The 24771-nt window shown below is 46.0% G+C and overlaps 1 protein-coding gene across 12 annotated transcripts in view; it reads left to right on the forward strand.

Moving 5' to 3' along the window:
- Positions 1 to 24771, forward strand: part of Rin2 (Ras and Rab interactor 2) — a 216724-nt gene that overhangs the window by 102447 nt on the left and 89506 nt on the right. For 11 of the 12 annotated variants that reach the window (XM_087652224.1, XM_087652231.1, XM_087652227.1 and 8 more), the window contains 1 exon segment: positions 7134 to 7226. In XM_087652224.1, the coding sequence (XP_087508350.1) occupies positions 7170 to 7226 (57 nt within the window). In that variant the 5' untranslated portion in view covers positions 7134 to 7169. 12 annotated transcript variants of the gene reach the window in all.

The following is a 24771-nucleotide window of genomic DNA, read 5'->3' on the forward strand; positions in this document are numbered from 1 at the left end:
ACAGGAAAAAAAACAAATAAAATGAAATAGAAAACAAACTGCTTGAACACGAGTCCTTATCTCAGAATATTGAGAGATAATTTTTTAAAAATATTTTTAATATGACTGGATGTAGTTCAGTGGTCGACCACTTGAACTACATGCTAGACTGTCCAATTTTCAGCACCATGTGTTTCTCCCTATCTATCTATCTGTCTTTGTTTCTCTGTGTCTATCTGTCTGCCTGCCTATCTCTCTCTCTCTCTCTCTCTCTCTCTCTCTCTCTCTCTCTCTCTCTCTCTCTCTCACACACACACACACACACACACACACACACACACACACTTCAGGCACACATGAAGATATAACCACTCTGTGGTAGAGTCTTTGTAGGCTTAGTCAGAAAACTTCTAAGTTACAACCTCTGTTGACTTCTGTACACACATTCTTTTACACCATGGACAGAAATCCTTGGACTAGGAAGCCCTGAGCTTCAGTTACTAACTGGTTGACCCTGACCTTGAGAAGAAGCTAGAGGTTTATGGCTTCTGTACTCATAGGGTCCACTGGGTAAAGAGCCAAGGTGGATGCTTTGACATTGTGTGTGAAGTTGCTAATACAGTGAGATGGTTTGAAAATGTACATATTTTGTACTGACCTTAGGATAGAATCCCCCTTTCCCTCCTCAGCCATATTCCACTTGGGCAGAGGCCAACAACCCTGAGGTCTGTGCCCGGGTTCATGAGTTGTCACTCACAGTAGGAATGAGTGCTTCCCACAGGGATGTAGGAGAGGCATGATGAGGCTTATCCCTCTACAGTTAACATTCAGGGTGTACAAGGTCAGTGGTAGAGACCTGCTTAGCGTGTTGTATTAGGTATTCTTTGGTTGCTATGATATAGTTTCATGATCAAAAGTAACTAAACAAAATAGGGGTTTATTTTAGCTTTGGGGTACAGTCCGTCATGATGGGGAAGGGATAACATGGTATCAAGAACGGGAAGCAGGGACATCACATTCCATTCACACACAGCAAGCAGGGAGAGAGGGCAGGAAGCAGGGTGAGGCACACCCCAGTGACACACTTGGTTTAGCAAGGCTCTGCCACCTCTCTACCTTCACAAACAGTACTTCCAATCAGGGACCAACTGTTCGAATACATGAGCATATAAGGAACCTTTCCCTTTCAGATCACCTCACGTATACAAGGCCCCTGGTTTCAGTCCCAAGTGCCACCAAGGCAACAATTCAAAATTCACATTGGGGAAGAAGGAGAGGAGGGAGGGGAAAAATCTTGTTGGAACCTAAGCCATGTGATCAGGTATTAAGACGGTAGACTGACTATGTCTTTAGAATGGAGTCTTATTATAATTAGGTAAGATCATCTTGGTTGAGCTCTGACAGTTTAAAAAAGGTGCTTATTTTATGTGTACGGATGTCTGGCCAACATGTATAGTCTGTGCACCATGTGCCCTCCTGGTGTCCATGGAGACCAATAGAGGATGACAGATCCTCTGGGACTGAAGTTAGACGTGATTACGAACCACCATGTTATGGCTGTGAACCAAACATGAATCTTCTGGAAGAGCAGACAGGGCCTTAACCACTGAACCATCTCTCTCGCTCATACTTCATCTCTTTACAATATATAGAGAGATGTGTCCCTTGTCTCTGGATATGTGAAGCCCTGTACTCCCTTGAGAATGCCAGCAAGAAGGTGGGGCCTTGAACCTCTAGTGCTGATACTTAGATAAATCTTTTCTTTAGGAAGTTGTTTGACCTCAAGTATTTTGTTATAATAATACAAGAGATTTGCAGAAGACTAATTGCTCAATGGCCCAAGGAGAAGTGAAGGTTAATGGTAAGAGAGGTAGTTCTTATCTAAGAAAAGGAAGACTTTCTCCACAGCAGGCTGCCTACCTGTAGCCCCCAGGGGGCTATGTGGACATAGCATCGCTTCTGATGCATGCATGTAGAGAGAATTTCTGTGGCTCTATGAAAGAGAGATCAAGGAGGGAAAGGATAGACTTCCACTGAACTTGGTCCTATTGCAAGATGATTCTGTTTATCCCAGCAGCTCCTTGCTCGCCATAATTACAACAGCGATGTACAACAGCACAGTAAGAATGCCTTAATTTCCCCGGTTACTGATGAGCAAACAGAGACAGCGGGTGTTACCCAATTCTGTTTAGAAATACACTTGTTGACTAAAGGGGAGTTGGGCACAGTTGTTTGCTTCAAAAGTATTACTTTCTCTGAATTTGTGTGTGTGTGTGTGTGTGTGTGAATGTATGTATGTGTGTGTGTGTATGTATGTATGTATGTATGTATGTATGTATGTATGTATGTCAACTATGTGTGTGGACCGTGTGTGTGAAGGAGCCCCTGGAGATCAGAAGGGGATGTCAGATCCCTAGGAACTGCAGATGCAGGAGGACATGAGCCTCTATGGGGTTGCTGGGAACCAAACTCAAAAGCTGTACAACCGTTCTTAATCAGTAAGCCAACTCTCCTGCCCCCGTTTGTCCTTTGAATGAAAAGCTTTCACGATCTCAAAACTGGATGTAAACTGGGTGGGATGGTATGCACTTGTAATCTCATCACTCAGGAGGCTGAGGCAGGAGAGTTTGAGCCAACCAAGGCTATCCTGGGGGAGCCTGTCTCAAAACAAAACAAAAGACCCAGATGTTTTAAAAAGTAGTTAAACTGTGGAGTGAAAGGCGACACACTGAAAACTGCTTTTGAATCTACATAACTTGAATTGCTGAGCCAGAGCCTGGAAAAACGTTTTCCTGTCCAACTTGAAAACTCCCTGGCAATAGACAGTTAGGGAAGTGCTCAGAGACCTGGACATAGCCTAGAGTGTCTATAGTCTCAGAGAAGACAAAAGCCACGGAGAGAAAGGTCTCTACACCTGGAGCCCGTTAAGGAGCCAGCCAGCTGAGGGCAGCACCTTAGTCGGACTTGGGTTTCCCCTGGCTGGTTCCCTGGGGTGAGTCATTTTGACAGAAATTAATCATAATAATGAGTTCTTGTTTACTAAGATAAACCCAATTTCCGAGCTTCTCTCAACTACTGGAAGAAAAAAGGTATTGAGTAGATATTTAGGGGGTATGATTAGATCTGGGAGTAGAAGTTTGAGGCTTGCAAAACTCTGTTTTGTCTTGTTTTTTCCTGCCTTCATTTTTCTTTTCTTTCTTTTCGCCTTTTAAAAAAATATTTATTTATTTTATTTTATGTGAATGAGTATTTTGCTCACATGTATGTGTGTATCATGTGTGTCCTGGAACTCAGAAATGGTTGTAAACTGCTGTGTGGGTGTTGGGAGTCTAAGCCAGGTCCTCTGCAGGAGCAAATATTCTTAACCACTGGTCTCTCCCCAGCCCCTGAACTCCATGTTTTGAACCTCACTGTGAGTGAGATTCCCAACTGCTGCATCTGCTGTTCTTTGGTGGGGTTTGCACTTGTGACCTAAAACAAATTTAAAAAAAAATCAGAAGGGAAGGGATTAGGGTGAGGTTGGGAAAAGCTTAGAAAATTTCACTCAGGAGAAACAAATCTGGAAGGTCCATTGTACAAAATGATGACTGTAATTAGTATGTCTCTTTCTGGGAGTGGTGGTGTGTCCCTTTAATCCCAGCACTCAGGAGACAGATGAGATGAACCTTTGCGAGTTCGAAGCTCACAAAAACCCGATCTATGTAGCAGGTTCTATATCACAGGACTACATAGGGAGATTCTGTCTCAGAAATAAAGATTGAGCTTTGCTAAGACTTTAAGGCATTGTCCTCAGTAAACAAGCACGCAAGCTAATGGACACGCCAGCTAGGGTGAGTTATCTATTCATGGTGTCTACAGATTTCCAACATTGTACCATGTACTATAAGTCTGTGCTTTAAAAAAAAATAGAGAGGATACAGTTTGAGCAAATTAAGAGGAACAGAAAAGAGAGGTGGGAGGGGAAAGCCTGTCTCTAAATAGCGCGGATGCCATGTGCCAGCATTCTGTCAGGTGCAAACCAAGTGTGGAGCTGTGTCTCCCCTGGATTATGTCACTGTGTGACTCTGTAGTCATCTTAGTTTGTGTTTGAACCACGTACAATATCCACACCCTTAAACAACGCATCCTGCCCTTAAACAACACATGACCACAAGCTCCAGCCCTTCAGCCTTTCCCAGATCTGTCCCCAGCAAGGTTGCACAAACGCTGGAAGTTCGTTGGACTGAAGCAGCTCCATTAACTGACCAGCCAGACGCCTCAACTCTGCATTTGTCACTGCTTTTGACTCCACAGAGGCTGGGCTGTGGCCATGTCCAGGCAGGGACCAGTGGCCTCAGTACCTGCCCAGGTGGCTCCTAGGACTTGGAGCACACTTGGTCAGCAGGCTGCCAGGATGTCTGGCTCCCAGCCAGGGGACACGGGCGTCATTCGAGTTTATAAGGACAGACCTTCAGTTACCTCAGAAGTCACCCATGAAAACCACCTGGAAAGCCACAGAAGCCAACTACAGAGGGCCAGCCTGGGGTTTCTGGGCAAGAGAGGAGCACCTGCTTCCTGTCTTTGTCCTTTATCTCTCCATCTACATCCTCTCAATGCTTGATGGCAAGGCCTGGCTACTCCAAACCATCACAGTGGCTTTTTTGCTAGCATGGGGTGGTGACTGGAAAGACAGATCACTGGACAGAAGGGTCTCCGTTTTCTGATGACTTTACCTTTCACAGAAACCAGGCAAGGTCTTCAGCACTGGAGGAAATTTGTCAAGGCTCAAGCTACAGTACAGTTTTGTCTTGTTGTCCAGCTGTAACTGGGTGGTTTGGGGATCCTGCTGCTGGACAATGTCTGCAGGAAGGACAGGGGAGTTGAAAGAAGGGGAAAGCGACCATGGTCATCTTGATTTTGTGCTGTGGATGTTGAACCAAGGTATTGAAAAATTATAGTTTGGGAAGAAAATCATTGCGGTGACAGGAATGGTCATAAACTAAAACATCCAGGCACCGAAAACCTTATGCACATCTACACACACACACACACACACACACACACACACACACACACACACACACACACACCATCTGGTGCAACTGTGCTATTGTCCACATCTCTCCGCATCTCCTGTTACTTGTCTAGGTGTTCATGTCTTGGAGAAGCCTTGCAAATAAGGAAAGGACATCACCTTCATCCTTTAAAGAAAGACAATCTGCAGGCCCCACAGAATCTAAACTGGGCGTTAAATCAGGACTGAGTTACACGTGTATGTGTGTATCAGCAGCTAATTCAATCTCCAGCAAACTTCAGGAATTCAGACAACTCCATTGCCAAAAGCAGAGTTCCTTGTGAGCTCATCAGCAAAGGATTGTATATGGAAAACCCTGGAACAGAACAAAGAAGCTGTTCTGGATGAGGAATGAAGTCTTGGCTCTCTCTTAGCATTTCCTGAATTGTCAGGCTATGTGGCCTCTCCTGCCAGGAAAACGTCCAGAAGTGAAAAGGATGACCCGCTTTAGGTTTATTTACAGTGTACTCTTCGTTAGAGCGCCTGTGCTTCTGGGTATAAACGGTTAATCATCTGCTGCCCAAGGTTCCCATCGCACTCCAGTTCTGAACACAGTGCTGTGTTTTCTCTCTGGAGGGATGCCAGTCTCTGGACGTCGCAAATAAGGATGGACTTCAAAGGCCTTGGAGCGAGGCTTCCACTCAGATGCTGAGCCGGGAACTTGAACCTCTGGAATAAGCAGGTTGCCATGAAGCCTGCCATCTCTCCAGGAGGGTTTTGGGACACTGGCTTTCATCCCAGCAGGATCACACATGGAACAGAATACCGGAGAGAAAGTGACCAAGACATGGTGCAGCCCTTCAACTAGAGGAGGTTTTGGACGGAAGGCTGGGTATGTGAGATGCTGTTTTGCTTAGGTGAGATTCCACACCAGAGTCCAACCAAGCAACTCACCGTAGGTGTGGGTTGAGAGGCCACACTTGTGTATTATTGCACTGTGATAGACTTGTCTTTCCCTTGTTAGACTGTCACTAACACTGTCCTCAACATCCAAGTGTCTGATGCTGGCTCTGTCATCCAGGCTTTGGTACCTCACCACTTCATGCCTGCCGCCCAACCACTTTTAAGATTCCTTAATAATTCAAGTGATGTTTGCACTTCTCACATCCTGTGTTGTTCATGTCTGCAATGTGCCGTTGGCCTGTGCATGTTATAGCAAGTAGGGATGCTGGTATATGGTTCAGAGGCATGCTCGTTCAAGAGAGAGAGAGAGAGAACACTTTGTGAGATTGCTTTGGGGATTTCCTGTGCCACCCCAGTACACACCTGTCTCGGCCAGGTCTATTGCACCAGGTGTGTGTACCCAGTTAACGTTGAAAGGAAGATGGCAGTCTTTGTAGGGTGTGTGCACATATTGCTGGTTTCTGTGCTATGTTCTAGGAAGGGAAATTCCAAGCATGATCGTCTCGGCGATGATTCAGGACCATGTTGTGATCCTGCCTTTAAATTTTCCTCTGTGTTCCAAAGTGAGCCCTACCCCCAAGCCCTTGGAGGATCCTGGAGCTGTTTACATGCGTTCCCTTAAACAAATGAGCTCTGTAAACAGTGACTCTCTGGGCTGCATCCCAGTCACACTGGCTTTAAGGGGGGTGGGGGGGGACAGAGGGATTTCTCCCTAGTGCCCTTCTACTGACCTTGCTTGCCCGGGAGGAGAGCTAACTGAGGGAATGCTGACCTCACTCCCTAACAGCGGGATTTCCTGGGACATAGAGAACTCCATTCTTCTGCGATCTGCCATATGAAAATCTATAAGCTTTCAGAGCAGATTATGGGGACAACTAATATTGGTTGCTTTTGGATTTCAGCGTGGGGTCAAGCAAACACACAAAGCCACCTTTATGCTCCCTGAAGTCCTGAGGACCTTCTACGTCAGCTGCTGGCAGAGGGGGTGGGGCAGCGAGGTGGGGCACAGTCTAGGAAGAGTGCTGGCTGCGGCAGGAAATCGGGCTGAAAGGAGATGTAAGGGCTTTGGTGGGAAATAAATGGCACAATGTTGTTGACGGAAAAAGATCTTGGCAGGACTGTTGTTGTGAGTGCTCTGTGGCTTAGAAAGGAATTTCCTACAGGCTGGACTAACCATTGAAAATGTCTCTACCTTCAGGAGTCCCCGGCATGCAGTAGAGCCTCGCTGGGGGAAATGTCAGCTTGGACCATGGGCGCCCGAGGTCTGGACAAGCGAGGAAGTTTCTTTAAGGTAAAAGGAAACTGGATTTGGGATCTCAGCTCTGCCCCCTCTGCGTGGCTGCCTGAGGAGCTGCAGGCCCTGAAGCTGCAGACTGGAAGCCTGCTGGCTGAACCAGCTGGGGCCTGGGGAGCTTGCCTGTGAGCAGGGTTAGTGCTCAGCCGCTGGGGCTCTGTGGTTTAATGCTTCCTCGCTGGCTGGGGGCTGGGGCAGAGATGCCACACTGTAGGACTTTAGAAGGGCTCTGTAGTGGTGGGCTGTTCCAGCTTTTTAAGCCGGGGAATTTCAGGATAAAAGCTGCACTTTGCTTTCCAGAAAATTAATGGTGTGAGACCAGTGTATTTATTCATCTGACTGAGTCATTAAAGTGCAGAAGAAAAAGAAAGCCAAAGCAAAATACTGATTCCAGGACCTTACCTTAGGCTGGTCAAACGTTAGTTCCTGGTCTGTTTTCTCGAACACTCAAAGATTTCTTACAGTGGGGCAAGGGTAAGACAAGATTAAAACCACACAACTTCTCCGTTTCATGTGGGCATTGCCGGGGCTAAAGTAACTTTCTGGCTTAATGAGAGATTTTTTTAAGAGGATATTTTATATGGAGTGAGTATGTTTAAGATTTGAGAAGTCATTTGTAATGTGCACTTGCACATTAATTTCCCTTTTGTGGCTTTTTGGCCTATTTACTCATACCCTCAAAGAAATGCCAATTTATTTTGGAAACTCCTGATGAACCCCCCTCACCCCTGCCCTGGGGAGAAGGAAATAGACTAAAGGAGGTTAAAGTGCACATGAAGTGTATTGCGGTCAGACAATGGCCCTGGTCCCCAGAGGAGGCACACCAAGGAAACTTACTGCTTTATTACTGAGAAGGGGGGAAGTGCTTGTGGTTAGTAAACCTGAAGCCCTTCAGTGTTAATAAGTATGTATTTGGTCTTATGTGTGTTTTCTGTTTCCGAAGAGATTGGGATTGATAGCATGTTAAAGGTTGGCCCTAGAAAATCCACCAGACACTTGATAGAGCGAAGCTGAGTTTATTGCTGGAGTGAAGGCAATGGTCTCATTAGGGTCTAAGCGAGGGGCCCTGGGAGGCGCTCCAAGAGGCTTTGGATGTGCAGCCCCAAAGCAGCCTGTGATTGGATCTCAGCGAAGCTTGGTCGCAGGTAGCACCTCAGACTAGATTTCAGCCAAGTGTGGTAGGTAGTGTCTCAGAACAGGTAGACAGAGGTGAGCCTTGTTGAGCGAACCATTGATCAACAAGCATGCTGTTCCCCCATGTGAGCAAGCTGTTGGGAGCTCCTACAGCGAATAGAAAAGCTATTTGTTGGCTCATAGACTTAACTCTATGGGCAGGAAGATCCTGGAAGAATTAAGTAATATTGACACACATGACCTCCGTTCTCAGTGCTGTGTCCACATAACTAATCTCCATGCTCTGCTCGGTTACCGAGCTTTCATCGAATCTGAGTATCTTCTACCCACGTGAGACGGGTGGGCGGAGGTTCATCCTCTGGTTTCTTGGGGGACCAGGAACTGAACCCTAGAGCCCTCGATTGTATCTTACACTGAGATATGCATGTAAAAGCAGCATCTCAAACACTGTTTTATCCCAAAGCATGGCCTAAATTAACCTAAATATTGGCTAGTCCTTAATTACTACCTTAGGATGTACCGGGAGCCCTGTGGAATGATAGCTTACATAGTAGTTAGACTTCAAAGTCAGGGCGAAGGAAAATACAGTGTGGTCAGAACTGGGTTTGAAAATTTCTAAGGAAATGTCCTGTTAGACTCAATGGACTGTCCACCCTAACGTCGGTTTTGGTCAGTTGTTTGGGGGTTTTTTATTTGTTTGTTTGCTTTGTTTTATTTTTTTTTTCAGTCCTGTTTTCATTTTCAGCTTTCAGTGAAGCAGCAGGCACAGTAATGGGCTTGTTATAAATACTGTCTCAGGTTATGTGAAGGAGTCAAGATGAAAGCGAGCTAAACCCTCTGTGAGTTCTGTTTCTTGGTCTCTCCTGGGTCAGAGCCCCCTTTGGAAAATTCTGGCAAAGGCGTCTGAACCATTTATTATTATCTATATGTTTGATAGAGCTTAAATTATATACTTTCTTTAAGTTAGATGCTCATGGAAATGGTAGTCGCTTTTCTGTAGTCTTTCTGCCCCCTCTTGTGTTGACGGGCATTGTTCTTCAGTGGTCTTCGCCAGCACTAGGCATGGACTTATCTGCAAGGATAAAGTCATACCCTTGAGCATTTATTAATAGCAAACTGGATCCAGTGGCCCATGTGACTTGTCCCTCAGTACATTCAAGGACCCATAGGCTCTTTCCCCATGCCCCATCTTATTTAGAGTTATATCTTTTAAGTACCTGTGATTCCACCAAGCCCTGACCCAGGCCAGCTAGATAAAAACCAAAAGCCACCCCTGTCTTCATGGAACTTCTAGTCTGGTAGCAAAGAAAGATAACTACCAAATCAGCACAGCACCACAGTATTATTGTCACGGAAGACAATAGACCCTGGGATGGAGAGTCCATGGGGCCTCAGAGAGTAGGCAGCCTAACCTGGGACTCCAAAGAAATTCCTAAGAAAATGAACTTTCACTTGACAGCTGAGATTGGAAGGTAGGTGTGGAGTTTGCTGTGTGTATTGTAATGCTAAATACTGGCCTCCAAAGGCCTGGTTGCCCCCTGGGCCAAGAGAATCTGTACATACACAAAGTAAAGCTATGTGACTGTGCTCCTTAATTTAAAACTATTGGTTGAATAAAGATGCCAACACCCTATAGCTGGGCAGAAGAGAGGTAGGTGGGGTTTAGGTTTCTGAGGTCTGAGGAGAGACCTCAAGGAGGAGAAGGGAGAAGCTGGAAAAAGGAAGAGGGGAAAAGAGAGAAGAAGGTAGAGAGAGGAAAAGACAAAATGAGGTAGGTGAGTCATGAAAACATGGCCATGAAGGTTGACCAGTTGGAGTAAGAGCCACCCAAGTGGAACATGGCAAGTTATATCTCGGAAGCAGACATGATAACATCAGAGGTTGATATCTGCCCAGCTCTAGTGCTTTAAGGGCTTATTATAAATATATAGGTTGTGTGTCTTTAATCTGGGAACTGAATGATCAAAGGTGGGGTAGAAACCCCCAATTGAGATTAAATGTTTACTACAACAGGTAAATTCAGAGTGACACTTATGCAGTGGTAAAGCACTCCTCCGCAGACATCATAAAAGATGAGGAGTCTTGACTCATAACTGAACCCCACATTAGGCTTATCATCCTTCATGGCTATTAGTGCTCTGTGGTTTTGTGCAGGGCTCAATCATTGGAAGATATTCAGCAACCTTTTCTTCATCATGACTCTCCCTACCCAGTGTGTGCTCTAAAGCAGAGTTGCTAACCACCAGTGGCAAGCTTTGATGTGTGCTTTCTTGGTTTCTCTTGTGTCATGGGTCAGGGAAGCAACTTAGGTTAGAAGACACAAAGGCTCATGAAAAAGGCCCAGATGGTCCAAGCATCCTGGAATAACTGTGATACCCTTGGTCATTGTTCCTGTAGGGTCACATCCTGGAAGCCACATAAATCTTACGCTGGACACACATGTTTTCCAGTTGTTCACAGCACCGTGATTAATTCTCCTTAGCCACCTGTGAATAATACTGTTTTCCTGCTCCATAAGGCCAGTATGAAAACATGGGGAAATGGGGAGACGTGGAACCCTCAATGATAACCCGCAGCCTGTAGCTGAGCAATCCGTACGCACACCAACTGCAGCCATACTTGGAGGGTGAATTGAATGAAAGAGTTTATATAAGAAAGATGTTATTCCAGGCTGGACATGTTCCAGGTTTAGGAACGTGGATGTTCAGTCATCATGAGGTTCCTTTTCCTGAATCTTCCCAGCTTCCTCCAAGCTGCCTCTACAATTCAGGGACCCAGTGCTTTCGCAAGTCCCCAAAGTTTATACCCTTCTTCCTTCCCCTACACCTGCCACCCGCTGAGGACCTCTGTAGGAAACCTCAGAAGTCCGTCCAAGATACCCCATGGCCAAGTTCTCAGCACGCAGGAGATTTATTTGTTCCAGAGAGACAAAGGGCAGGGATAAGGGACAAAGACAGAAGATAGAGGAAGAGGGAGAAAGGAGGAGGGAAGAGAACAATGGAAAGGGGGGGAAAGGGGGCAAAGGAGAGAGGAGGGTTATATGTCCTGGGGGATGGGAGGACAAATGACTGTCTCTAGATAGAGAGGAGACAGACATGGCCCATAGGAAAATGCCAGTGTAAAAAGGTAAAAAGGGAAACCCCATGTTAGGATGAGGTGCCTAATTATAATTGGGCATGTTCATTAGGTGAGCCAAAGGGGGCTTTGATTGCTGGACTTCAATACTTTGATAGCTGGACCTTGGTGGTCAGCCTCAGGAGGAGGAAGTGGCCAAATAAGGGAATGGACCTTGGGGGCTAACTTTAGGAATGTAGTCTAATGGTTTTTAGCAAGGCAGAGGGAATGGGAAAGAAGGGCAAGGTCTGCCAGAGTCATGTGTGCCAGGCCCAGGCTGGCTAGAGTCCCTTCAACCTCATTCTTTCATGAGTAGATATATCATGAAGGATGTTCCCATACACCTTTGATCTAAGTGATCTGCTTCCGATCAAGTCAGCAGGCTTCACCTTCACATTCTAGGGCCATCAGCCTGGATCTGCCTTTCTGTCAAGTCTCTACCACCTGAGGCCAAACCTCTGTCTGCCAGCCTCCAAGGTTCGCTCTTACCACCTGTCCCTCAGTTTGGCCTCAGCTCTCCTTCCGGGCTGGATAGACCCATCCTATCCAGTGGTAGCAGAACCATCCTATCCAGTGGTAGCAGGACTCACACAGGCTAAGTGAGGATCTTCCTTCACTTTTGCCTGAAAATAAAATTGCAGTAGAAAGGGAGGTGGGGGTGTGTGGGGGGCGGGGGGTGCCTGGGTGTAAGCATGGGAGATGCCTTGGGTGATAAAGTGCTTGCCTCACAAATATTTGTTCAATCCCCAGAACCCAGATAAAAAGCTGGGTGCAGTGTCACACACGTATGATTCCAGGGATGGCAAGGTGGGAGGCGGGGGCAGGTAGATCCCTGGAGCTCAGCTAGCTTATCCCACTGAAAAAGTTTCAGGCCAGTGAGAGATCTTGTCTCAAAACAAAAGTGGGGAAGGCACCTAAGGAACAATACACAAGGCTGTCTGTCCCCTGACCTCAAGTTCACACACACACAGACACCTCTGAATGTACACATATAAAAATGGCATGTAGAAAGGCATCGCTGTGGTCCCAACATAGTTCTAAGATTTAAACTTCAGTCCACCACTTGGTTCCATCAGAGAAGTTTTTCCTGTTCTTTAGCCTGATGACTCGGGCCCTAGGAGGAAGTTCTTCACTCTCACAGTACAGAATGATGCCAGACAGTGACCAGCCCATACCACCCACATGTATAGGAATGCCGCTGTGCTTCCTTGGCTGGCCCACCCTTGCCTGTCTGGACTTGTGTATAGAGTTCCCCTATCCTAAGTGGGACTTCTTCGCCTGCCTAAGCCTAAAGGATGTGGTGAAGGTTGATCTTAATTAACCAGGAAGGAAATGTGTTTGGATCACAGAGACCCTGCTCACCTGGCCTCACAAGTCCTGAGCCTTTTGGACATCCATGAACCCACCTTAAGCCAGCTGAGAGCCTTTGGGAGCATGGCATACTGGTAGACTTACATAGTATGCTTGAGATCCTGGGCACATTCAAGGGCCCTAATCCCAGCGGGGACTGCATGTCAGAGATCCTTCTGTGTGGTTGGTTTGCACAGTTTAGACAATCTGGTGTGTTGAGCTTGTCTGTTAGAATCAGAAAACCTGCAGTTGCATGTCAGAGAAACCACAGGCGAGCTCTCTGGCATGGTAATGGATGGGGGTGCTTGGCTAAAATCTGGCTCTACTGACTGGGTGATGGTTCATTTCATCTCAACTGAATTCCCTTGGCTGTAAGTCTTTGCTGGACACCCAAAACTGTATTCAGTCTTCAGGAACTCTGTCTACAGAGCAGACCCCCAGTCACCCAGAACTGGACGAGCCTCACTGCAGCTTGGACCTCAGTGGCTCGCTCGCTCTCCTTGCAGTTGAGCTCTCAGAATCACCTTTGTATGGAAGTTCGTTTCTCCCCATGCACAACTAAAGTCAAGTCAGTGTTGCAGAGCAGTGGAAAGGTAGGGCAGAGGAGTGAAAAACAACAGGCGGAACCAAATTCAGCTGAGCAGATCCTGTTGTGGATCTGTGGACAACTAAAAGCCATAGAGATGAGTGTGGCTGCCTCTCTCCCTCCTTGGTTGTCCCCAAAAATGTGAGAAGATGGCATCACCTGCCAGTGTCCAGGAAGCTCAGTCATATGGTCTATGACCAAACAGCCCCTAATACCTCATGGTGGCAACAGTGACGATTAGAAATGTATGTTGTCGGGGCTGGGGATTTAGCTCAGTGGTAGAGCGCTTACCTAGGAAGCGCAAGGCCCTGGGTTCAGTCCCCAGCTCCAAAAAAAAAGAAATGTATGTTGTCATGATGATAGGCAGAGTCACAGTTGATTTGTAATATTGCAAAGTGTCCCTGCTTTAGCATTTGGCTGTGCCTTCTGCTTTTCATAAATACATTTTTCCCCCACAGACAGTGCCCGCTAGACAAAGGCTAGAGAATGCCATTGTCCCATGGAGACATAATTTAAGATTTTTCTGTAGCCCCATGGAAAATGGTTTTTTGTTTGTTTTCTTTAAAAAGCAAGACACAAGTAGAGCTAATCAAAGGCAAATTTTATTGGTGTTGACTATAATATCACATGAAAGTAAAAGTTATAAATAAGAATATTTATTTTTGTCCTATAGTTTTAATTTGCAATAGCATATTTAACATGTACAGGATGAATATGTGCCGAAATACGTTATTTAAAACCATCTCAGTTCCTATCAGCGGTATCTCGACGCTCAGCCACCATTCATGACTGGTGGCCACCACACGGGGCAGCAGAATTAATGTTTATCTGGCATAAATCCCTCCTTTTACATGTGGGGAACATAGGAGTCCACCTGGCCTGACTCTGCCCCAAGGTATATAACAATCCCAGCGAGAGAAAAGGCAGCCTCAGGGAGTTAGTCCCAAGAAATTGCTGTGACCCTAGAAGTCTCATACTAAGAGAAAGACAAGGATGAAGCCTGATGCTAGCCAGAGGGGGAGATTTCACAGTTCTGAGCTGGGGCAGTGATTTTTTCTGGCATAAGGAAGACCATACCTTGACCAGGACCATGTGGTCCTTACTCTTTGACTAAGCATAAGCCTGGTGTCAAGTCATACATGGTCGCTGGACCCCTTCATTTTTCCCTCTTCCAGATGTTCTTGACCACAGTGAATACATCTCCTTGCTTGCTTTTCTCTTAAATCATCCTATTGAGGACAATGGCTGAGATCTTTAGGGTCTCCAGGGCCAAAGCTTCCACTCCTGGGACCCTGGGACCCTGGGACCCTGGGACCCTGGGACCCTGGGACCCTGGGACCCTGGGACCCTGGGACCCTGGGACCCTGGGACCCTGGGACCCTGGGACCCTGGGACCCTGGGACCCTGGGACCCTGGGACCCTGGGACCCTGGGACCCTGGGACCCTGGGACCCTGGGACCCTGGTAGCAGTATTTCTACACCACATGGCCCAGCCAGTATGGCTGCTTTTACAGTTTTTCTAGATTGCCCACCCAAGAAATACCATATAGAGAGGTCACAGGAACAGTGGCCTTCTCTAGAGATGGCACTTGTCTGCATTTTAGGTGTATGACAGGCCTCTTGCCAGTGATTTTGATACCTTTATATCCTAAGTCAGCCCCAGGACATGCCTTTCAAGGAATGGCCACGAGCTTATGAGATAGCAGGTGCCGTGTTTGCTAAAAGCAACGAACACACAGGTCAAGTAGATTTGTAGGTCAGTTTCCAGCATACTGTGGCCAACAGTGTCAAAAGCTGAATGCTGCCTGCGAGTCTCCACGTATGCTCTAGGGGACTTTGATGTTGTTTTTAAACAAAATAAAACTTTGAACTGCCTGGCGACACGTATCTAATCCTAGCAGAAGGGTCTCTTGAGCATACAAGTTCAAGAATAGCATGGGTAATATAGACCCAGTCTTTAAAAAAAAGAAAGAAACAATCAGTAATAAGGCTAAGAAGTATGGCGACAGACATCTGTGAGATCTAAGTTACTTGTGAGGGTAAGACAGGAATGCTGCTTGAGCCACAGATTCAGGACCAGAAGAAAAGGAAGGGCGTAAGAGAGAGACAGATGGAAGACCTAGGGTCCCCTTCCCCTGTGGAAAATGGAGTGATGTCACCTTCCCACCTGGGTTGTAAAATGAATCATTCCAGTGTGTGCTCTGAAGATGTCCATCAATTCATGACTGTGGAAGCGGTGGTGTTAATGCTGCTGACACTCCACTATAAACACACTTCTATACCAGGAGAAGAGGCCATTCAGTTATGTTTGTGGTGAGTGTCTTGGTTTCTGTCTCATTTCAGACCCGTGCTGTAGCTACCTGGATAATCTGTAATTGCTTTCTCTTCGTGTTAGTTACATGGGGACACTTCTCATCTTTGTTCTCTGTCCTTCCAGATTCAGAGAACTTATCTCAGAGTCTCGAAGGTGCAGGTGACTGCTGGTAGCTGGTTCAGTCTTGGCCGTTTGATCTCCAGAAATAGTTTTGGGAGCCACAACTTGCATGGAGGAGCTACTGGCCTCTAGTGGTCAGAGGACAGAGGTGCTGCCAGACGTCCTACAGGACCCGGGAGAGATCCTGATGCTCTTTGCAAATTAGGAGACAATCCTTGCCTGAGGGTTCTCTAGCTGGGTCTGCATCAGGCCTTTTAGAAGCAAAGGAAACGAAAGGAAGAAAAAATAGTCGTATATTTAGCACCCTCTAGCCTACTGCTCGTTCAGAGCAGAGATCTCCTTGCTGACTTTGTTGCATAGCTTGGCTAATCCCTGGTCTACAATACCACGCTTTCAGTTCATTGGCTGGATGGATGAGACTGTGCTGTGTGTGTTTGTGTACAAGTTTACATGCAAGATTTGGGTATCTGCCTGGTATGGAATTAACCTTCATGATGCCAGCGTGAGTCCTGGACTCTAAGTGTATAGTACCCGGGACATTCATAGCAGTTAGAGAAACCTGAGCTTGAGGGAGGGGAGGAGGTGCAGGGCTCCCTGTGTGATTGCTGGGAAGCCCTCTTGAGGAGGTGAAAGGGAGGTTGAACTGTGGGAGAAAAGAACACAAAGGAGTTCTAAACAAGGAAGCTGCCAGCGCTAAGGTCTAGGGTGGTGTCTGAGCATAGAACCAGGAGTCAGGACAGCAGAGAATGAAGGGAGGAGAGAGATGGGGCCAGTTATGCATCTGGGTGAGATGTTGAGATTCCATTCTTAGTGCAGTTGAGAACTGAGGAAGGCTATGGGGGATGGAGGACATAGTAATACCCAAGTGCCGCCTTTATAGAAATCACCCTGAAAACTGAAATATAACTCAATATCTTCCTGAATTTCTTCAGAAGATCCCAGCCACTTGGAAGCATCCTGCGGGCCTCTCTGCACTTGCTTCTTTGTGTGCCTGGCAGATGTTGCCAGCTTTCACTCCCTTTTCCCACCAGCTGTTCTTCACGGGGCAGATCACCTCGATCCAGAGGGCTTTCTTTCTGGGTTTCTTCTGTGCAGATTTAAAATCTGTCCCTCAAAATTCTGACTTAAAGTTCTCATCTTTCCACTTGGAGGCTAACAAAGCAGGAAAGATTGTCCCAGAGCTGGGGTGTGACTCATTCATGGACCATAAGATTAGTGTCTATTGAGCCTGCCTCTTGAAAGGATTAGCATCGAACTCACCTTGTATCTGACGATGACGTTCATCTTACAATCCTTTCACCTCTACCTCCTGAATACTGGGATTTCACCACCCTGTGGTGTTGGGGATCAAACCCAGGGCTTCCTGTATACCAGCAAGCATTAAACTACCTCAGCTGCATCCCCAGGCAGCTAGCCAACACTACTACTGCTGCTGCTGCTGCTGCTACTACTACTACTACCACTACTACTACTACTACTACTACTAATAATAATAATAATAATAATAATAATAATAATGGTAACCGTGAAAAACAGTGTATGGTGTGGAAGAGAAGCAACAGGAGAGAGAACAGAGTTGAGGAAGTCAGCAAGCTGCACCCTTCAAAAATAAAGACCTGTCAATCAACTTCTATTTGTATATAGCTCCACCTATTGGTTTTTAATTGCCTGGGTTTCCTCCAGACAGTTGCCTGACTAAGTGTCATCACCTTCATCGCCTTCAAAGCCTGAAATATTTACCATTGATGGAGAAAATTCACTCAACACTGACAAGGGAGATGATTGCATTTTACTGAATTCTCAAAGGCAATTCTTTTCTCTCTTTGTTTGACTGTTTGGGGGCTTGTTTTATTTTGCTTTTAGACAAGTTATCTCTAGTTAGCCAAGACTGACTTCAATCCTGCCCTGGTTCCCTGAGTCAAAGGCAGCACTGTGTCATGTCACAAATGAACAAGCATATGGGTAGGGAGATAGCTCAGCAGTTAGAAGGACTTGCTGCTCTCCCAGAGGACTCAGGTTCAATTCCCAGCCACCCACAATGCAGGCTTAAAGCTGTCTATAACTCCAGTTGCCAGGGATTTGATGTCCTCTCCTGGCCTTTATGGGTACCAGGCATGAAAATAGTATACAGACATACTTGCAGGCCAAACACTCACACACACACACACACACACACACACACACACACACACACTCACATACACACACACTCACATACACACACTCACACACACATACACACACACTCACACACACACTCACACACACATACACACACACTCACACTCACATACACACACACTCACATACACACACACATTCACACACACTCACACACACATACACACACACTCACACTCACATACACACACACATACACACTCACACACATTCACACACTCACATACACACACACTCACACTCACATACACACACATACACACTCACACACACATTCACACACACTCACATACACACACTCACACACACATACACACACACTCTCTCACACTCACATACACACACATACACACTCACACACACATACACACACTCACATACACACACACTCTCTCACACACACATACACACTCACACACACATACACACTCACATACACACACACTCACACACACTCTCACACTCACATACACACACACTCACAGTCACATACACACACATACACACTCTCACACACACACACACACACAGTAACTAAAAATAGGCCAGGTACCTTCTCCTTCCTGAGCCACACTCCCTGTAGGTTGTTTGAAATTGATGAAGTGGGTACACCAGGGACCTCAAGCCCAGCAGTTTAAAGGATCCAGATGACAGCAGAAGCAAGCAAAGCCAACCCAGCCCAAAGGAGCTGAATAGCAACTGAAACATGGCCTCAAAATGGAGGACAAGAATGAATGATGGTACTATGGTGAACAAGACAGTAGAAGTTCTATCTGAGGGAAGCCACATGTTCCTCCCTTCTAGTACAAAGTGAAGGTATGATGGGTATTCCAATAGGAAACTCTAGTTTCCTTGGATCTTCTGGTAGGAGCCATACTCGGACTGCTAATAGCGCAAGAGCCATAAAAAAATTAGTATATCACTTCTGAGAAGATGATCAACAGACGGCATGGAAAACTTTCTGTTGATGTGCACGGCACTTTGAGAGCCAAGGCCAAGGTCTAAAGGGGCACACCAAGGGCTAGGAGTACTCCTCAGCCGTGGACTTCAATCCACAGCATGGCAGGAAAACCAAAAAGAGACAAGAGAGGCAGGTATGGGGCCTTTGGCAGAACAATGTGATCTTCTTGGCTCTTGGTGAGTTTGAGTTGAAGATCTAGTGTGCTAGACGATCAAGGGACATCCGAGACCCCCAGCCAGTGACTTCCATGTTCATTGTTGCTCTCCTGCCTAAGAAAAACAAGGAAACGAAGAGCGAACAAGGCACACGTACGTTTATTAAGGAAAGGTGAGACAGGCTGAGAGCGGAGGGATTCCAGAGGAGAAATGCTCACTGCTGCCCTGCCTGGGGGATTTTTATGAGTCTTTTGGTGGGAAATGGGTGGAAACTAGGGTTATTTCTGTTGCAACTGGTAGTTTTTAAGCTCATCAAAAGCCAGGCCCGTAAGGAGTCCTAGGTCCCATGCATGTTCCCTCACCCTAACCAGAGAGGTGTTCATGTGTTACACATCCAGTTGGGAGTAGTCATGCGTGATGTGTGACAAGATCATGCTCCCCCTTGAGCACCGGCTTCTTTCCGGAACTAAATCCTGTCTGACCGGGTAGGTAATTCTGCATGATGCTGCAGAAGTGACTGCTCTGAAGATAACACAGAGGTTGCAGTAAGCAGTGAAGATGAGGTCAAGGGTCCACACCCAACTAGCGGCAAAGCACGTGCAAGCCAGTGGACCAGAATTGCATCCAGCATAGGCATCACTGTGTGATTCTCTGGTGTATTTAAAAATTAATTAAAATGTGTGAAGCTGCTACTTCAAAAGTAAAGAACAGCAACACATAATCCCAGTACTGTGGTTTGTAAGAAGGTAGAAGCCTAGATTTGTGTGTAAAGTTTCTGTTTTTTACATCATTGTATTTAGGAATTATTTATTTCATGTATGTGAGTACACTGTAGCTGTCTCCAGACATACCAGAAGAGGGCATCGGATCCCATTACAGAGGGCTGTGAGCCCCCATGTGGTTGCTGGAAATTGAACTCAGGACCTCTGGAAGAGCAGTCAGTACTCTTAACCACTGAGCCATCTCTCCAGCCCCAACATCTTTTTATTTAAATGTTAAATGGTCTTCACTATGGTCAACAGGAGAAGTCCAATGTGAGGCAAGATACACAAAGCCTGATAAGCCACCCCAGAATGACCTCTGATGGAGCTGCTGTGACTGATAGCTTACTGGGGAAGGGCTGTTCCCAGGAACTACACTAGGCTTTCAGCAGAGAAATAAACTTCCTGGCTTCTCTGGCTTTCAAACAAGTGCTCAGCCCTAGGGCAGAGCTCCTGGCCCTATCTCTTATCACCAGAGAGAAGTACATACCCAGGAAATGCCCACCATCGAGGGAGGATATGCAGATGCAGGGAGTGTGAGCTGGAGAGGAAGAGAGTGGGGTGGGCTTGCGCAGCCTCTGGGTCTGAGGTCTGTGGGGATTCTCCCACCTTCTACAATCCCACATCAGCTTTTCCAAAGCCAAAACCCAGTGTTACTTCAGTGCCTCAGAACCCTGTGTGGCCTGCTTCATGGGAAGGCCCTGGCCTGGTCCATCATTCCCTCTGCACTCTTCACCACATGCTAAGAACCTCAGTTTCTTCAACTGTAAGATGGGAATGACAACAGTCTCTGACCCACAGTGTACAAGGGTACATGTGACTTGAGTGGGGCAGTAGACAGTGCCTTCTGTACACATGGCCTCACACTAACGGTCAGCTATTGTCAGTTGAAGCTGGGTAACCCAGCTAGCCTCAAACTCTCAGTCTCTTGCCTCAGCCTCCTGAGCACCACACTGATTACAGATGTGAACAACCATGTCTGGCAATGGCTTACTATTTATAAGAGAGTTTTAAGGGCATGCCTAGCTTTAAATTACTTTATCTCTGTTGCTTCAAGAAGTGTTTGGTGGTGGTGGTGGTGGTGGTGGTGGTGATGATGATGATGATGATGATGATGATGATGATGATGATGATGATATTGTTGAGAGAGGGCCTTTATTTGGTGCAGACTGGCTTTTAACTCACTGTATTTGAGGATGACCTGACTGTATTTGGAGATGACCTTGAATTTATGACTTCCTGCTTCCATCTCCTGAGTGCTGAGATTACAGGCGAGAGCCGCCACACCTGGTGTATGTAATACTGGGATGAATTCGCAGCTTTCTGCATGTTGGGCAAGCACCCTAGAAGTGAGCTACATCCCAAGCCCCTAAGCAGAGTCTGGTTGGTTGGTTGGTTGGTTGGTTGGTTGGTTGGTTGGTTGGTTGGTTTGTTGGGTTTTGTTGTTGCTGCTGCTGAGATATTTTGTTTTGATTTAATTTGTTTCTGAGATAAGGTCTGCCTCAATAGCCCTAACTGGATTTGAAATCACTATCTACGTAGCCCAGGATGGCCTCCCAACTTCTAGCAACTTCCTTGCTATGACAATGGAGTGCCACTTTGCCCAGCTCAAAATGTACTTTTTAATCTTCCTGTGTTTGTGACACTGACTTCCTGAGCTGTCCCTAAAGTCAGGACAGTGTAATCCTGTCTCCACCCATCACTTCTGCAGTGCCGTGACGTCAAGGCTTAGTGAGAGAAAACAGAGAGACACTGTGTTCTCCTCTATATGTAGGATCTTTTCAAAGGTTTGAATAACAGAGAGAAGTGACTAATTTACCCTTGGGTAAATGTGTGCTGGGAAGAAGGCTCATCCCCAGCAGACAGCCTCATGATGTCCCAGACAACAGCAGGCAGCCCAGAGACATCTTTAATTACTTATTCACCAGCTCAGCCTTCTAGTTCCAATTTTCAAGTCAGACTAGATCGGTGCTAATCACAGATAGCAGACAATGACTACCTTCCATTCTGAAAGTGTGGCTGTGGGCTGCACACCCACTATTTTATTTGGAAAAAGTTGACTTAGGGGGACAAGTCAATGGGAATTGTGTACAGAATGTAGCATGCCTCAGGGTGCACCCCTCACCAGAGCACTGTGACTTTGGCTTACGAATCTCCCATCTTGAATGTCCCCCTCCATGTTTCCCAGCCCCACATTCACTGTGCCCTTTTCTGCTCTACCCCTAAGGTCAGATTGAGTGCCTCATGAACTCAAACTCAGAGGAGAGTGGATTCCACTGTCACTGTTTATATGGAACTAAATTTTACCTTTTTTAAAAAATTCTTTTCTGTACATGGATATGTGGAGGCCAGGAATTGGCATCGTGTCTTCCTCATCTATTGCTTTTCAATATCAACATCATCAACATCATCATCATCCTCCTCCTCCTCAGTCATCCTAGTCATCATCATTTTGGGTTTTTTTTTTTCAAGACAGGGTTTTTCTGTGAAGCCCTGTCTGTCTAGGAATTCACTCTGTAGACCAGGCTGACCTCAAACTCACAGAGATCCCCCCCATCTCTGGCTCCCAAATGTTGGGATTAAATGCATGTACCACTCTACCTGGCTCAACTTTATCTTATTTTATTATTTTATTTTTAAAGACAACAGCTCACTATGTAATCTTGGCTGTTCTGGAACTCTCTATGTAGCCCAGGCTAGCCTCAGATTCCTAGAGATTCTCTGGCCTCTGCCTCTGAAATGCCGGGATTAAATGTGTGCAGCACCATGCCTGGTTCTACCTTGTTTTGAAACAGGGTCTCTAATTGAACTGAATTAGCAGACCCAGTGGCCAGTGAGTCCGGCCCCTCACCTGTATCCCACCTCTCCTCTCCGGCTCCCCTCACTGGGACTGCAGGTACACAGCTTTGCCCCAAGCATTTTGACAGATGGGTGATGGGAATCTGAACTCATACTCACTCAGCCAGCACTTTTCCCACTGAACCACCTTTCCAATCCATTAAATAAAATTTTAATTTTTTTTCAAGTGACACCAAAGTTAACAGTATACTGAAAAGGAAAGTCATTCCTTCCTTTCTGGACCCATTGAGAGCTACATCCTCTGGGTGAGGTGAGTAAATATGGATGGTTTTGCTAGGTGTGGTGGTGCCACATAAGGTAGGGCCAGGCATGGTGGTGCTCACCGTTATTACCAATGCTTTGGCGGCAGAGGGGGGTGATCTCTGGGAACCTGAGGCCAGCCTGGGCTACATAGTGAGTTCTAGGACAGCCAGGACTCCATAGTAAGATATTGTCTTTTTTTTTAAAAAATGAATAAAGTAAATCTAAGCATGTGGGAGGTAGAGGTGGGAATATCAGGAGTCAAAGGTCATCCTTGGTTACACAGTGAATTCGAGACCAGCTTGTCACAAACAAAACAAAATAATATGTGTGTTTGTGTGTGTGTAACCCATATATATGTGTGTGTATGTGTGTGTGAATGTACATGTGTGTGAATGCATGTGTATATGTGGTACATGTGTGTATTGTATATGTGTCACTGTGTGTGAATATTTATGTGTATGTGTGTGAATGTGTGTGTGAATATTTATGTGTATGTGTGTGAATGTGTGTGTGAATATTTATGTGTATGTGTGTGAATGTGTGTGTATATACATATATGAGTGTATGTAGTTGTGTATGTGTGGTATATATGTTACATGTACATGTGTCTGTGTATGTACATCATGGGGGAGTATACTCACACACATTCCTGTGTGCTGATGATCTCACACACTCTGTGGCTGCCCCCACCAGTGGCTTGGGCTGACTTTGGCTGGGGCCTTGGGCCCACAAAATGCTGGATATATTTCTCACACTAGCTTCCTTCATTTTTCCACCAAACTACCATTGCCCATTGTCCCTTTTACAGGTAAGCAAACAGAGGCATAGGCCAGTTACAGTCTTGCCCCAGGAGTCACACAAGAGCAAGAGCCAGAGAAGACTTCATACCATAGCTATGGGTCCCAATTCATTAGGAAGCTAAAGGTTAACCTCTCTTTGGAACAAGAAGTCCTGCCTGGTGGCCACTGGCACTGATCCCCATGCCCAGGAACTGCCAGTCTGAGCAGGAATGGGTGCGGCTCCCCAAGCAGCTGGCTACACTTCCGCTGTGCCAGGGGTACATTATTAACAGATTTTGAGGGCAAGGAACAGAACTGGCAGAACTTTCCAGAAGAGAGAGCTCCCAACAGGAATGTGCAAAGTAAGTTTTGGAGACGCATTAGAAATCAAAGAAGTGATTGCCGGCAGCCTGCTGTCATTCCTGGGTGCACTGTTAGAAGTTTTCACTTCCTGAGAGGGGATTGGTTTTTACTGATAGAGTTTTAAATTTCATAAAAGTTGCCATCATATCAAGAGAATTCCTGTAAACCCATTCATTACCCTCGTTCCAGCTCCCTAATTGTTTACACGTGTCCCCACTTGCTCTATAACTGTCTCTCTTCATAAGTCTACAAGATTGCATTAGTGCCAGTGTGCGTGAGTGTGTGTGTGTGTGTGTGTGTGTGTGTGTGTGTGTGTGTGTGTATTTCCTCTTTCTATCAGGAGTTATATTCACAAGTAGCATATTTTCTGAGCCACTTGAGAATATACTAAAAGAACCTCAAAGTATGTTGAAGAACTTATGGAGGAGTCGTTGCCCAAATTCCCTGGACTTTGGGAGGGCTGAAAGTGGTTATTCTGAAGTTGTTTTTATGAGGAATTTAGAAATGGTTGTAATTTAACAGGGAGGAATTAGCTAGATTGAATTGTACAGTCATAATCTCATTTGGTAACTAAGCTTAAATCATTGTTTTGGTATAGAATTTATTTGTCAAAAAAGTTTAA

The sequence above is a fragment of the Rattus norvegicus genome, chromosome 3, assembly GCF_021556685.1.
Source record: "Rattus norvegicus strain SHRSP/BbbUtx chromosome 3, alternate assembly SHRSP_T2T, whole genome shotgun sequence".
Classification (NCBI taxonomy): Eukaryota; Metazoa; Chordata; class Mammalia; order Rodentia; family Muridae; genus Rattus; species Rattus norvegicus.